The 15,651-nt window shown below is 45.7% G+C and overlaps 1 protein-coding gene, 1 non-coding gene and 1 pseudogene across 2 annotated transcripts in view; 1 reads left to right on the top strand and 2 right to left on the bottom strand.

The window, feature by feature from the left end:
• Positions 1-99: 99 nt before the first annotated feature.
• Positions 100-4,341, bottom strand: LOC124700225 (annotated as a pseudogene).
• A 317-nt stretch (positions 4,342-4,658) lies between these two features.
• LOC124705063 lies at positions 4,659-4,879 on the top strand. Its single transcript, XR_007003910.1, has one exon. It is a non-coding gene; the product is annotated as a small nucleolar RNA U3 (small nucleolar RNA).
• A 401-nt stretch (positions 4,880-5,280) lies between these two features.
• Positions 5,281-15,651, bottom strand: part of LOC124697178 (zinc finger protein VAR3, chloroplastic-like) — a 24,066-nt gene continuing 13,695 nt past the window's right edge. The window contains exons 4-9 of the mRNA XM_047229807.1: positions 10,261-10,812; positions 9,124-9,241; positions 8,606-8,985; positions 6,299-6,415; positions 6,117-6,215; positions 5,281-6,040 (exon numbers count right to left, since the gene is read on the bottom strand). Coding sequence (XP_047085763.1) covers positions 5,485-6,040; positions 6,117-6,215; positions 6,299-6,415; positions 8,606-8,985; positions 9,124-9,241; positions 10,261-10,812 — 1,822 coding nt within the window. The 3' untranslated portion in view covers positions 5,281-5,484. The remainder of the gene's footprint in view (positions 6,041-6,116; positions 6,216-6,298; positions 6,416-8,605; positions 8,986-9,123; positions 9,242-10,260; positions 10,813-15,651) is intronic.

Here is a 15,651-nt window from a genome sequence, read left to right as displayed (position 1 = left end):
ATTTGTCCCAGTAATTAATTTCTTCTACATATAAATATATAGTTTGTATTTTTAAAATAGTTTAATCTGATTGTGTTCTTTGACAAGATTCTTACCGTATTGAGTATGTAAGACGTTTTGGCATTATGAAACAGAGTGATACACTGTAACTTACAAAGCAGAGGCATGATCTATGTGCTTCGAGTTCCAGGTCTCGGACAAACTAGGGAAAGGAAAAGGGCTGCGGAAACATACGCAGAAGAGCTAGCCTTAAGCTGTGAATGGCTTCTCTTCAGAACTTGACTTTGACCGAACCGACAGCCGTGATCCTGGTGCTTAGGCTCCTCAACTCCTTTGTAGTCGTTACAGCTGACCTCCGCAGGGGGGGAGCTCAGGAGCTGAAGGCCCTGCTTGCCCATTTGCTGCACCTCCTACGGAGAGAGGTTCTTTATACAGGACACGCTGTTCACAAATTCCCTTCACGTGCGAAGGTGCTGTAAGGAACAACATAGAAGCACAAAACATCATTAGGAGGATGATTGCAGAACTTACTGCCAAGGGTCGTCACCAACAAGGACATCGTCCTACGACGAATACAAGCTGCCAGCATGATCTCATGGGTCTTCCAATTGGCCCTCAAGGGCAAATAGGCGCCCCAGTTCTCCACATAGTTTGTGATAGTTACTAAACCTAGTGATATCAAGCGCCCTTCCTTAGGTTCCAGACTTGTAAACCTGCTATTGTTCAGATATCAAAAGTTGGATTGGAATAAGAGATAGCAAAATATCAGAGCACAGATTGTAGTTTCTTACACTAACTAAGCATCATGATTTTCTGAATCATCTGTTAACGTTTGAGATTCTCCACTGCACTTCGATTCTTGCATCTCCACCTCAACAGTAATCGCATTTGTGGGCTTCCTGGTTTTTTTTCGAGAAAACGCAAAGGACCTTTGCGCTTCATTTCATTGAAAAGAAAGAGTTGTAATTACAAGTCTCCTAGGAGACGGTGATACAGGGTAGGGTATGGTTTGCCTAGTGCACATCCCAACTGGTTGGAAGGACGGCCCTCAGTCCTAGAGCTCCTGCCCTTGCCCAGAGACAAGCTTCTTCCTTGATGTTGGCGAGCAGCGTTTGCGTCGATGGTTGAGCCCTGTCAAACACGCAGTCGTTCCTATGCTTCCAGAGCATCCATGGAATGAGCAAGGAAGCTGATGCGAACCCTTTCCGAAGCGGCTTTGGGAGCGCAGGCTTGACCTTTGCCATCCAGTCACTGAGCGAATCCGCGGCGCCAGGGATCCTACATGTCATCCTAAGCCAGGAGAGCACCTCATGCCAAACTTGCTTGGCAAACGGGCACTCCAGCAGCAGATGATGCATGGTCTCAGGCAGCTGGTCGTAGAGCAGGCATCTAGGGTGGTGTTGCAACCCTCTGCGTGCAAGCCTTTCCGTGGTCCAGCAGCGATCTTGGAGGGCCATCCAGAGGAAGAATTTGACCTTCTGGGGCGCCCAGGTGCGCCAGATGAATTTGGCCGCAGGGCACGCCGTGGACCCGTGGAAAGTGGCCATGTAGGCGGATTTGGCAGAATATACTCCCGAGGCGGTCCACTTCCAGTTGAGTCGGTCCGGCTCACCGCTGAGCATCGTGCTCTCGATCCTTCGCCAAAGGAGCAGGTATTCGCCGATCTCTTGGATACCCAGGATGCCATGTATGTCCGAAGCCCAAGCGTTTCCCTGCAGCCCATCGGCGACGGTGCGGGATTTGCGGTGTCTTTTTGGTATGCACTTGAACAGCGATGGCGCAATCTCACGCACCGAGCGGCCCTCAATCCATCGGTCATGCCAAAACTTGGTGTCGCGGCCATTGCCGAGGATCATAGTCGTTGAAGCGAAGAACAGGGCCTGTTCTTGGTCGGAGAATTGGAGCTCCAGGCCATGCCAGGCACGCCGGTCGTCCGTTCTGCTCAGCCATAGCCAGCGTAAGCGCAGGGACAGGCTGGTTCTTTCCAGGTCGTGGACCCCCAGGCTGCCGTAGGCGATGGGACGGGCGACGCGCTGCCAATTGACATGACAGTGCCCGCCATTGGCGGCCGCGCGTCCCGACCAGAGGAAGCCTCGCTCAATCTTGACGATGAGCTTAAGGATCTTCTTGGATGGAGCCAGGACAAGCAGCTGGTGAATAGGGATCGCGCCCAGGACGGATTTCACCAAGGCGAGGCGGCCAGCCTTGCCCATGAGGCCAGCCTTCCAGGTGGGTAACCTGCTTGCCACCTTGTCCACCATCGGCTGCAGTTGTCCACTCGTGGGCTTGCGGATGGTGAGCGGAATGCCTAGGTAGGTAATGGGCAGCTCGGCAACAGGGCAGTCCAGCAGGGCGATGGCCGGCGCCGCATCCTCCGGGACGCAGCGTATGAGGGTGGCCGTGCTCTTGCCGTAATTGACGTGCAGCCCCGACGCGCGGCCAAAGAGCTCGAGCATGGCCTTGATGGCCTCAATCTCCTCCCGAAGCGGGTGGCAGAACAGGATGACGTCGTCGGCATAGAGCGATATCGATGGCAGCACGCGGCGTGGGTGTAGCTGGCGTAGCACTCCGAGCTCGGTGGCGCGGCGGAATAGCCGTCCGAGGGTGTCAACAGCGAGGACGAACAGCTGTGGGGACAGCGGGTCTCCCTGGCGTAGGCCGCGGCGGTGCCAAATTGGCGGACCAGGGTCGCCGTTGATCAAGACTCTGGTGTTGGCCGAGGCTAGGAGCACGGCCAGCCACTCCAAGAAGCGGTCACCGAAGCCATATTGCCGAAGCGCCTCGAAGAGGAAGGGCCACGACAGGGATTCGAAGGCGTGGGTCAGGCTTCCTGTTTTCTGTCTCCATCCTTCTTACCTTCTCTTTTTGTATGGCACGTAGCTCGTACCTGCAAGAACATAACATGCTTTCAAAATGTTGATGCTGTCAATGACCCATGGTAAAAGAAAATGAACAGCTACAGTTAATGTCTTTCTGACCACTGCACGTTTGACATTTCGGTCTACCATGATACATGATTGTCATTATGTTAGCCCGAATTATGGAAGTCCGGCATTGTGTAGGCAAAATGGCTACATTTCAAGATTGCACTACAAGGTAGCTTCAGTAGATCATTCTTAAATCTTGCACAACTTAGTGAATACATCTTCAGGACAAACTAAGAACGGTAAATTTCTCTTTCAGATTCTCTGTAAACCCAATCGATGCAAGTTGCTTTATTGAGATATGATGCTATTCGAGAAAAAATATGAAACCAACAGGACTAGTATTATAGCTAAATCTAGTGGAGTTACACCACAACAAAGACTTGAGCAAAAAGAGACAGTTTAAATGATGACCTTGAAACATTGGAGATCCCTTTTTGCTGAATGTATCGAAACAGAGGTACTCACATTTGGCATACTTTAATTTCTTTGGATGAAATTCGGTTTTACATACATGGGTGGCAAATCAAAGCTGATATGTAAGAGAACTGCGCATACAGAGGTTGGCACTTTGCATGATTGATCTTATAAAGATCTATTCCCTTATCTGTTGAATTTTTGTGTACAAGTACAGAAAATGTCATTGTGCGTGAGGGAAATAGCTATGTTTGGACACCGAATTGCATTATGGATAGCAAGGCACAACATAGACTACAACGCCTCGCTGAATATTTTACAAAGCCAGAGCTATTCTCAAGTTAGTTTGCACCCGGGGCTAATTTCTACACATAACCAGTACGGTAATGGGGATCAACACGATGAAGCTAACTAAGCTCTCCGACTTGCACAATTATGCACTTAAACATGGGCGGAAAACAAGATAAAGAACTTACGGTAAGATGTAGCTCCTGGCGAGCAGGAAGTATAATGTCCAGAACTGCTCATCCTTCATGTGGCGTGGGCAGAGATCATACCGGATCATAGCGAGTTCCTGCAGCGGGCACACTTGACAGTTCAGAGCCGGAGAAAAAAAAAAGTGGCCACTCGACACGAGGTCCGCATGAAACAGCAAACCTGCCTTGGCTCTGGCGAGCACCAGGACGGCGTGCCGCTGCTGCCAGTCCGAGAGCTCGCCGCCCGCCGCCTCCGCGGAGCCACCTGCGGCAAAGCACAGTCAGAAACCGGGACGGGCCGGAATCGAGAGGGGAAGAGGTCTGGAGAGGTGCCTTGGTGGAGCTGGAGGGCGGACGACTTGAAGGCGTCGGGGGGAGAGCGTCCGGAGGAAGTCAAGGAGCGGCGGCGTCACGCCGAGCTCCTCCTCCTCCTCCTCGGCGGCGGAGGGGGCGGCGGGTTTGCTTGGGCTGTCTCCGCTTCTGCTCCGGCGGCGGAACGGCCACGTGAAAGAGGCGAAGGCCATGGAGCAGGTGCGCTGGGACGCAAACCGGCGACGACGACGACGACGTCGACGGCGATCTGACTGGGCTCCGAAGGAACAAGGTTCCGTCACGAATTCAGCGAGCCTCTCCGCAACGAAAAGGAAAAAAAAAGGAGAGAGGACGACAGGATGCAAAATATTTTCTTGGGCCCGCTGGGCCGTCTCTGTTTCCCAAGCCCAACTACGCGAGTCACCGCAAGCTCGTACCACAGAGGCGTCGGGTGCGAAACTTTAGTCCCACCTCGGAAGTCTAGGAGCAGCCGGAGCGGTTTATAAGGCGAAGGCTGAGGACTGGTAGCACGACCTTACTTGAACAGGATCTGTTCTATAGGATCGTACCGTTGCATCCTTTACCAATAAGGAGGCAAGCACTTACGTCTGGTTGATGCATTCTGACCTCTGGGCCAGAGCGTGATTAACGGCCAGGGTTCTTCTGATGGGAGCAATCCGACGGCTGTAGAGGATCGTTCCTGCCCAGCTAACCCTGGTGCAGGGTGGCCCAGAGGTTGTCTGACAGGCTCCACACCTTTTTTTTTGCTATTTCGGATTTTAACCACATAACGTTTCTTCTGTAATCAAAAGTTCAAAACATTTGAGAGTTTGGCAACCGATATGTTGTGTCCCCTTTCCTACCTGATGGCGATGGAAGCGAAATGCATTTTGTGATGGTATCTCTGTGTGTTCGCTGCAGAGGATACAGTTACAGTTCTGAGGTTGTACAGACTCCACAAATTTGCTTTTTTAAAATCCTCTTTGGTATTTCAGGTTTTAGCCACAAAGGCTCGTATTTAATCAAAGCATTTGATTAGTTACACACTCGATTTGCTGTGTCTCCCCCCTCCAAAAAAAAAACAGTTGCGTTTGATCTCGTTTTTCTCATACATCAGCACCCATCCAAAAAAAAACAGATGCATTTGATCTCGTTTTTCTCATACATCAGCACCCCTCCAAAAAAACAGTTGGATTTGATCTCCTTTTTCTCATACATCAGCAGAATATATGAGGATGCCAAATATTTTGTCCCTACATTTCGAAAGCGCTATTATTTTCGTGAATAACCTAAAGTATACGCATTACAGTTTTTGCAAGCAAAAAAAATCAACGCTGTATAGCTACCACATATTCTCAACGGCCTCTAGAAGCAGTGAATCTCCTTGGAGATGAACTCGCCCTCCTGCTCGCTACATGTTTACGCTCCCCTTCGTATGGCAAGACATCGTCTTCGCTGCCGTCATCCTCTCTGAATTCCCTCCGAGCTGGTCCAGCCCTTCTGCTTGATACATGCTTGCGCTCCCCGTCGAAGGGCGAGACATCGAATTCGACATCATCGTCATCTTTCCTGAATCCCTTACGGGCTGGTGCCTCCCTTCTGCTTGATACATGCCTGCGCTCCCTTTCATATGGCAAGGCGTCGTCTCCATCATCACCCTTCCTGCTATTGCCAGCGTACCCCCTCTGGGCCGGTGGCGCCCTTCTACTCGGTACATGCTTGCGCTCTGTTCGCATCACCTCTTCGTCGCCATCGTCATCTTCATGAGCGTCGAAACTTCTGCCACTGTCAGCTCCCTTGGTGTTTCTCCATACATCATACCCAAGCTTACTATCCTGGGTATCATCTTCAGGGCGGTCATGGCTGCACTTCTTGCACTCCTGGTTGCGACGGAAGTTCACAAAGTCACATCTATAAAGGGAGATAATGTCTGATTAGTTCATAAGCAGGGAAGGGTACCAAATGGGATGAGTGTGAAGTCACATACGAGGGGCATTCCCACTCTCCAGGGTTGAGCTGCCTCTTTGGCCGATGCCCTTCACATTTAAAACACATCTTGTTGCGAGAGAAGTTCATAAAGTTGCACCTGAAAAGCACATTCAAATGATTAAATAAAATAGAGCAGTGCTGAAAAACTAGGAGAAAAATTATATAGGACTAGGTAATTACTGTGGACAGATCCAATCTCCCATTTTCATTTCAGTGGTGTCTGCTTCAATCTTCTTTGGTCCAGCTTCTTTGCATTCGAGACATTGTCGATTCCGAGCAAAATTTAAGAAGTTGCAGCTGGCAGAATACAGAAAAATTTATTAATGAGACAATAACAAGCAACTAATAGTCCAACTTCCTTTCCACACACAACAAGAAAATAAAAGTAAGACAGTGGGACGAAGAAGAAAGGCCACCAATTAAACTTAGCTTTCCCACAATAGTATAAATATAATATAAAAGGCACCAAATAGAAAATTGATCATAAACAACATGCATCCCATCTAAATGGTGCATTATGACCCGCTGACGAAATTTGCACAGGTTCTGAACCTCCTAGTAATAGTTGATTCTAGGATCCAATCAAGGTCACTTTAACTACAGCCTCAGGGATGAGGTTTATAAGTTGATTTTAGAAGGTTCCCTTTGCTTCTGAGATCACCTCCTAATCTTTTATTAGATACTATGGATATGCTAGGAAGTCGAGAATCCTATAACAACATTAGGTATTTCAAGCTTGCATCTGAATTTTCTCCAAGTTTCCATGGAGAGACTATGGCTGAACATGCAAATAGACTTGGCTAAACACTGCACTACAGTAGAATATATTATGATATAGATCCAGAACTGATTTACTTCAAAAATTCTTTCGTAAAAAATATATATTTGAAACTGATGCACGGGTTGCAGCAAGAGCTTGATGATATTGCTAAGGCGCATTGGGTTAAGTATAGTAGAATACACTGTAACTGAGCAAAATCAAAAGCTGAAAGTGCAAATAATAAAACAGAAAAAATAGGACAATTTCACCAAGAAATTCAGAATTTTTAACATGGTAGGAGCAAAATCTAGGAGAAAAACCTGACCGCCATACAGTAATAACAAAAATAAATCCAGAACTGATATTACTTCAAAAATTCTTTCGTAAAAAATACTCCCTCCGGTCCGGAAAAAGTGTCGGGCGGCATAGTATAATTACATTTTACAGTAAACCCCTTTCAAATTAATCAAAAGAAGAACTAGCCAAGATCATCAACCATCCACGAACAGAACAGCGCCCGTACAGCAAGGGAAAGAACCTCAGCACCATCCGTTCGGCCGGCACCCAACTCCTCGTCTCGATCCCGTCAGATCCCATCCTCTGCGGCAGCGAGGAGCAGAGCCCCCTCACAGGCACGGGCCACCGGAACCAGAGTGGGCAGGTCGTCGGCAGGCGGCGGCCGGTGACCAGCGCGGGGATCTGGGCCGCTCGTGGCTGCGGCCGGTGGCCGGCGCAGGGATTTGGGCCGCGCGCGGTTGCAGCGGCTTTGGGGAGGAGGTTGGTGTGGGTACGGACGGGCGGAGGCGGCTTTGAGGAGAGAGGTGGGAGGAAGACGTACTGAGATGGGCGAAGAGTCAACGATGACTGTTTAGTTGATTCAGCAGGGGTGTGCGGGTTGAAGATAGATAAAGCTCGAGGGTGTGTTTGCAAAAACGCATTTCAGACACTTATTTCGGATCGGAGGGAGTATATATTTGAAACTGAGGCACGGGTTGCAGCAAGAGCTTGATGACATTGTTAAGGCGCATTGGGTTAAGTATAGTAGAATACACTGTAACTGAGCAAAATCAAAAGCTGAAAGTGCAAATAATAAAACAGAAAAAATAGGACAATTTCACCAAGAAATTCAGAATTTTTAACATGGTAGGAGCAAAATCTAGAAGAAAAACCTGACCGCCATACAGTAATAACAAAAGGGGTATTCTGAATCATATAAAAGATGCAGTAAGAAAAGGACAAAATGAGTTGTGGTTACTGGTACATGAGAGGATATAGCGACTGCATTGAAATGGATATTTTTTATAAAACTGTGAAAGCATTCTAATGGGAAAAGTGATCATCATACCACAAAGAACAAAAAATACGGCCTTATATAATATAGCATGCAGTAGTTCTATAATCTTATTATCTGTGGCAACCACTAAACAGAACTAGTCAAAACCTGTGCAGATATAACTGATGCTTTTTTTAGGGGAAAATAAACTGATGCTAATGATGGTATTGGACACCAACGTTTACACAATGTGAGGTGACTGAACCATTGATCAAAATGAAAAATGAATATCAGCACGCAACTAATTGTCAATCTATGTTCTCATATGTGTCAAAATAAAAAAATAAAAAATCTTAGGAATCTCACAGTGCAATGTTAAGAAAACAAACTTCAAGGTTCACAAAACAGAAGCAGAGAAGAATAACACTCAGTTAATGTAGCAAAACAAACTTACTTTGGGCACAGCCAATCACCCTTCTTCATTTCAGTCACAGCTGTTTCTCTACCATTTCCAGCTGATACCCTAGACTTTGCATGTGATTGTGTGCCCCTGCCAACCTTGGTCGATGACTCCTTCTTGCTAGAAGTTTGAAATACAGGTTCAGGAAGAGAAGGATCAATTGTCGTGTCACAAAGCATTGTAAGATCCGAGAGAAGCTTTCTTGCAGATTCTTGCACACCCCCGGCAACAGGATTTTCTCCTGAAAGGCTGGTCGGATCTATTGCATAAGTTAGGAGTACGCGCACAACATCAACGGTCCGAGCAGCTTCCTCTGCATTTGGAATGACATAGGCTTTATCACAAGACCCACGTAATTTGCAAACGCTGCATGCCTGTATTAAAGCAGAAAACATGACTGTCCTTTTGAGATCAAAATAAACTGAGTACAGAAAGAAACCTGTTGTATGTTAAAACAAAATTAAGACTAGTTACAAGTGGAATACATGCTCAAAAGGAACGCTTTAACTTACATCGCTTTCGTCAACCTGCACAAATTCTCTCAGCCTTTTTGCAGAACAGACAGCCTTTCGGAAGATATTGGGACATCCACACTCAACAATAGCTTGAATATCCTGCTTTGGAAGAGAGCTGCGATAATAATGCAGTCAAATTAAATTCCAATCAAGCTAGAAACATACATACAGAGAGGTATTAGGCATAAACAGAGAAACAATCACAGAACCACTGCTGAAATGTCGACAACCAGGATACTAAAATTAATTACAATATGACGTTCTGGATAATATTAATCTAAATGGAAAGGTTGTTAGCATCTGGGTTGAATCAAAGACGGTAGCGATCACAGTTTAGGACCATATCACAGTTCACAACTGTACAGTGTTCTTCTTTGCCATCTTGCAAATAATCTGACTATTATTCACTAGAATCTTGGTTTTGTTTTGGTGCCATCTGATGCTATCAATGTCAATTTGAGCAATCCCCTGATTACCAGATCATTTAAAAACTAAAGTTAATATTTGTTATTTTGGACCTTTGTGTCTGAGTGTCTTCTAACAAGTACTACATATAACATACAATTTGAACTGCACTACAGGACGGAACCGAATACACTAGATCTGAGAGCATGCAGGATTCTACCATGCTAGGAGAGCCGAGTACTTTGACTCGGGGTACAATTTTAAGACATACTGATATTGTGTTGGTGTGATCATAGAATCATAAGATCCTATGACTAGGATCATAACTATAACAAATGTTTGACAAATAGCTGCAGCAACGAATTTAGCTGATGCTCCAAGACTGGCATCATCGGAAAGTGCCCTTAGAATATGCTAAAAGTGTGGAACAGAAATGGAGTAGAAATTCCACAGCTTACTAACTAAAACACCCAAGCCAGGTGAAAAAAACTGCATGGAGAACTATTGAGTATGTTATACTTCAGGAACAGATTAAACATTAAAGCCCAAATTTTCAGTTTTTGCTGCGTTTTCACTCAGCCACAGACATGATCAATTTGGTTGTATCAAACCATTATAAGAGCAGCATACTCCGTATTAAGTGAGGCCTCGCAGACTATATGTACAGTATGCACCAAATTGAAGCGCAATGCATGCACAGAAGCAAAATCCATCTCACGGGTTCCCAACCTGAGAAGATCGAAGCGCTCGCGCGCGAACTTGAGGCACGCGTTCTTCACCCTGTTCTGGTCCCTTACGACGTACGCGTCGGCCGCGGCCGCCTCCCCATCTCCGGCGGCGCTCTTGGCAGCATCAGAGCCGGGGGGAGGGGGCCGCTCGAAGTACCCCTTGGCCCGGAGCTTCTCGAGGAAGTCGCCCCACTCCGGCCACGGGTGGCCCGTGGATACGGCGGCGACGGCAGAGTAGGCGACATCGAGCGCCTCGGGGGCGGTTTTGGTTTCGGCGGTGGCGGCGGCGGCGGAGCAGAAACGTGCGGAGAGGAATGGGCCCGGGAGGCGGCGGGAGGCGGGGGGCAGGAGGGGGGAGGAGGCGAGGCGGTAGAAGCGCCGGAAGGAGGCGCTCATGGCGGTGGTTAGGAGCTTGGAGGAGGCCATGGCAGATGGGCGTGTATGGGATTCCTCAGATGAGCATGGAGGCGGGGTGAGAGGAGAGCAGAGAGGGGAATGGATAGAAGAAGGATTAGGGTTTAAAGGGTTTAGGAACGAGAACAGCGTTGTTGCACTATAGTTTTTTCACTTCGAGAAAAATAGCCAATGATATAACATCAACGTTTTTTTTTCTCAGGTAATAATAACATCAAAGATCTTGATAACATATTCTATGTTGGGTGTATCATTGCAGGATTTTTATCGAAGTATCATTGCAAAGACATTGATGTTGTATTCATGATTGATCAATTGTAAGTTAGCATGTGTTAAAGCATAGTTTATAATTTGTTGTGAGATAGTAATAATCAAATTAAGAAGATTTTTTTTGAGTAAACACACTTGTAGCTTACGCGTATATATTAGGATGTAAGGTGGCGGAGCTGCAGCAAGAACTTTGGACGGTCAGGCTGCACAAAAGCCCTTATATTTTTTAAAAAATGAAACCTTTCTTAGGTTAGTCAGCAGAAATAACGAAGGATTGTCCAAATCCTGGATGGGCCACGGTCCAGGTCGGCCTCAACGTAATTCCACCCCTCTGTGAGGTAGATATACAAAGACAAGTACAAATACACGTATACCGAGAGGATACAGTTGCCTCCACCAACATACACAAAACCATCAACCCAAGAACAAGTTTGTTACCTTTCTCAATATATCCTAACTAGCTTTAGTTTCCTCGTTGTTAGTTGTGAAGATTTTGAGATTTTGTTGGTTGAGATTCATTAATATACCTTCAGAGAAAAAGGAGCCATTGGCTATATATGTTTTTTTAGCAAGAATTCTTTCGGTATATCTTTTGACTTTCTCTTGGATATCATGTCTTTTTTATTTCATCTAACTTTTTGTGCGTGCATGTTTCTTTGTGGATTTTTTATCATAATTTTTTGTCCACTTAGAAACTTATATACATAAAAGTGTTAATCTAGTCTTGATATCCTCGTTCTTTGCCGACCATCTTTCTTATCCTTTTGGTGTTGGTGGTGTTGCTAAGAACTTGATTTATGAGTGCTTGATTTACTTTGGATTGCATCTTCATGCATTCATATCTCATTAATGTTTTTGGGCTCAAGTTTGTCTTAAAAAGCGTATTGATTGTTATCAATACTTTATTTTTTGTTTGCGTTCTAATTTTTTTAAAGGGAGTTAGGATTTCATGTTTATGCATATTGTATTCCAATGCAATAATCCTAATTTATGCGCGAACCTTGGGGAGCTTCCTTATTTCATTTAGAGCATTATCTCTTTCTTTCATGGCATCTTGTTTTTGTCCAATTGGTTCTTTGGATTTTTTGATTGCTTGCTTCATTCGTCGAAGTTTCTTCACCTTATTATCTTTTGCAATCTTTGATCCTCAATATATTGTGTTTTCCTCCATGTATTCGTTATTGGATACGTGCATTTGATTTTACTCATATTATGAGAAATACACGTCTTGGGGATGAACTCATACTATATTGGCCTTTCAATTAGGCACCCATTTTGTCACTTGTTGACAATGGGGAGAAGGTTAGAGGGTTTAATTAATGGAAATGGTTTTATACTTAAGTTTGGTTTATGCTTAAGTGTTTTTCCAGATATTGCGTTTTCATGTTTGGAGGTTTTACCGGTTTGATTTTTACAGATAGGCCAAACCTTTTATATTGTTGTTCTTACTCAATAGTTGGACTATGATGTTTCTATAAATAATGTTGTAGAGCTTGTTGTCGTGATTCCAATGAGCCCAAGATCATGGAAATCGGAGTCCGGATGCAAAAGTTGTCGCATTTTCGGCGTCTGGCTTGGCATGTCGGGTGCTGCTGCCGGGTGATGTCTACGCACGCTTCTATTCCTGTAGACAGTGTTGGGCCTCCAAGAGCAGAGGTTTGTAGAACAGCAGCAAGTTTCCCTTAAGTGAATCACCCAAGGTTTATCGAACTCAGGGAGGTAGAGGTCAAAGATATCCCTCTCAAGCAACCACCGCAATTAAGATACAAGAAGTCTCTTGTGTCCCCAACACACCTAATACACTTGTCAGATGTATAGGTGCACTAGTTCGGCGAAGAGATAGTGAAATACAAGTAATATGGATGATTATAAGTAGTAATTGAAATCTGAAATAAAAATGGCAGCAAGCAAACATGTAGCAGAACTTGTTGGAAACGGTGTTTCAATGCTTAGAAACAAGGCCTAGGGATCATACTTTCACTAGTGGACACTCTCAACAATGATCACATAACTGAATAAATAAATGCTAATTTCAAACACTCTCTTGCTGTTTAACAAACACCATTCATTGTGTAGGGCTACAAGAGCACCCTCAAGCCGGAGTAAACAAGCTCCACAACTTCATAAAGGAATCACACACGATGCGCACACTATCACCGTCACACCATGGAGAGTGAATCCGGAGTTCATATTAAAGTAACCTCTAGAATGCATAATAGACAAGAGTAACATCATTCAACTAGATTACAAACCTCATGATCACATAAAGATCACACCATGGGAGAGATAGATGAACCACATAGCTACCGGTAGAGCCCTCAGCCTCGGGGGAGAACTACTCCCTCCTCATCATGGGAGACAACAACGGCGATGAAGATGGCAGGTGGTGTCGATGGAGATGACTCCGGGGGCAATTCCCCGTCCCGGCGGCGTGCCGGAACAGAGACTTCTGTCCCCCGAAACTTGTCTTCGCGATGGCGGCGGCTACGGAACTCTTCGTGGAATATCGTCGGGTTTTTTTAGGGTTTTCGCATCTGGGAGCATATATAGGCGAAGGGGCGATGTCGGTGGAGTCCCGAGGTGGGGTCCCCACCTGGTGGCGCAGCCAAGGGGTGGCCCGCGCCCCCCTAGGGTGTGGGCACCTCGTGGCCCCCTTCGTCTCTCCTTCGGACTCCGTGAAGCCCCTGGAAAAATAAGAACGTGGCCTTTTGTTTCGTCCAATTCCGAGAATATTTCCTGTTTAGGATTTCTGAACCAAAAACAACAGAAAACATGAACTGGCGCTTCGGCATCTTGTTAATAGTTTAGTACCGGAAAATGCATCAAAATGATGTAAAGTGTATATAAAACATGTGAGTATTGTCATATAACTAGCATGGAACATATGAAACTATAGATATGTTTGAGACGTATCACCGGGTAGGTCGGCAACCAGCCCTGTCCTGCCGGGCTCAGTGCCAGGTGGCTCGGTTTTTTGGCCCAAACTGTCATTTTTTTAGGGGATATAAAATGGGCTTCTTAATTCCCCATTGTTCTAGACCTTCTTGAGCACGTTTTTGGCCACCATTGTTGAATCTCTTGAGCTTGCTTTCTCCCCTTTCCCTCCTATGATTCTTGCATCTTTTTGAGAGCTTTGGAAGAGGAGATCTAGATCTGCAATCCCCACCAAATAAATCCTCCTCTAAGTGAGGGGGCCCCTTGGATCTAGATCTTGGAGTCATTGGTTGAGCTCCACCATTTCTCCCTCTCTAGCTCCCCCGTAGAATTTGTTGCTTTGGTGGTATTTGAGAGAGAAGGATTTGAGCACTTTTCTTGGTGTTCTTGCTTTGCATCCTTGCATAGTGTTGAGTTCTCCATTACGATTAGTTCGAGTGAGAGACCGTGAGCTTGTTACTCTTGGAGGGTGACCTTCTAGTTGGCTTGGCGATTGGTGCTCCGGTGACCTCTTCGTGGATGATTATGAAGAGGCCCGGGCTTCTCCTTCATGGAGGTTGTGAAGTGGTTGTGAAGCTTGCCATCTCCGGAGTGGAGGAAAATCTAACTATAAGGGAAAGGCCTATGTACTTCGTGGAATTGGCTTGGAGAAGAAGGTGAGTCTTGATAACCCACAAGTGTAGGGGGTGTATCGTAGTACTTTCGATAAGTAAGAGTGTCGAACCCAACGAGGAGCAGAAGGTGCTGACAAGCAGTTTCGATGAAGGATTCACTGTAAATGCTCACAGACAAGTTTTCAGGAGGTTTTGATATAGCAGATAAATAAAATACAAGTAAGTAAAATGCGAGAATAATAATTGCAGCAAGTGGCCCAATCCTTTTTAGCACAAAGGATAAGCCGGTTTGTTTACTTATGATGACCAAACGTTCTTGAGGACACACGGGAATTTAGTCTAGTGCTTTCGCTTCATATAGTTGATTAATCTTCATTGTTTTGGTAAGTGTTGTGTGGGTGAACCTATGCTAATGCACCGCCCTTACTAGGACTAATACATACTTGTGATTAAACCCCTTGCAAGCATCCGCAAATACAAGAAAGTAATTAAGATAAATCTAACCACAGCCTTAAACTCTGAGATCCTGCTATCCCTCATGCATCGATATACCAACGGGGGTTCAGTTGTTGTCACTCCGGCAACCCCACAATTAGCAAACGAATACAAGATGCATTCCCCTAGGCCCATAAAGGTGAAGTATCATGTAGTCGATGTTCACATGACACCACTAGAAGAATAACACCACAACTTAAATATCAAACCACTAAATATTACTCAACATAGTTCACTACTAACATTTAGACTTCACCCATGTCCTCAAGAACTAAACGAACTACTCACATGACATCATATGGAACATGATCAGAGGTGATATGATGATGGATAACAATCTGAACATAAACCTTAATTCAACGGTTTCACTCAATAGCATCAATAACAAGGAGTAATCAACACCGGGTGACGTGGGCACTACCCTTCGGGTAACCAACGTTGCTCTACCCTATACGGTCCAGCTGGAGGCCCATGAAGGTACTCGGTGGCAAGGTGGGCCACTAGGACGGTGCAACGGAAGATTCCTTGAAGTACAAGACACGGGAGGAGTTGATACGTCCAAAATGTATCTACTTTCCCGAACACTTTTGCTATTGTTTTGCCTCTAATTTGTGTATTTTGGATACAACTAACACGGACTAACGATGTTTTCAGCAGAATTGCTC

This window comes from Lolium rigidum, chromosome 3, assembly GCF_022539505.1.
Source record: "Lolium rigidum isolate FL_2022 chromosome 3, APGP_CSIRO_Lrig_0.1, whole genome shotgun sequence".
NCBI lineage: Eukaryota > Viridiplantae > Streptophyta > Magnoliopsida > Poales > Poaceae > Lolium > Lolium rigidum.
This window is presented reverse-complemented; position numbering and strand designations above follow the sequence as displayed.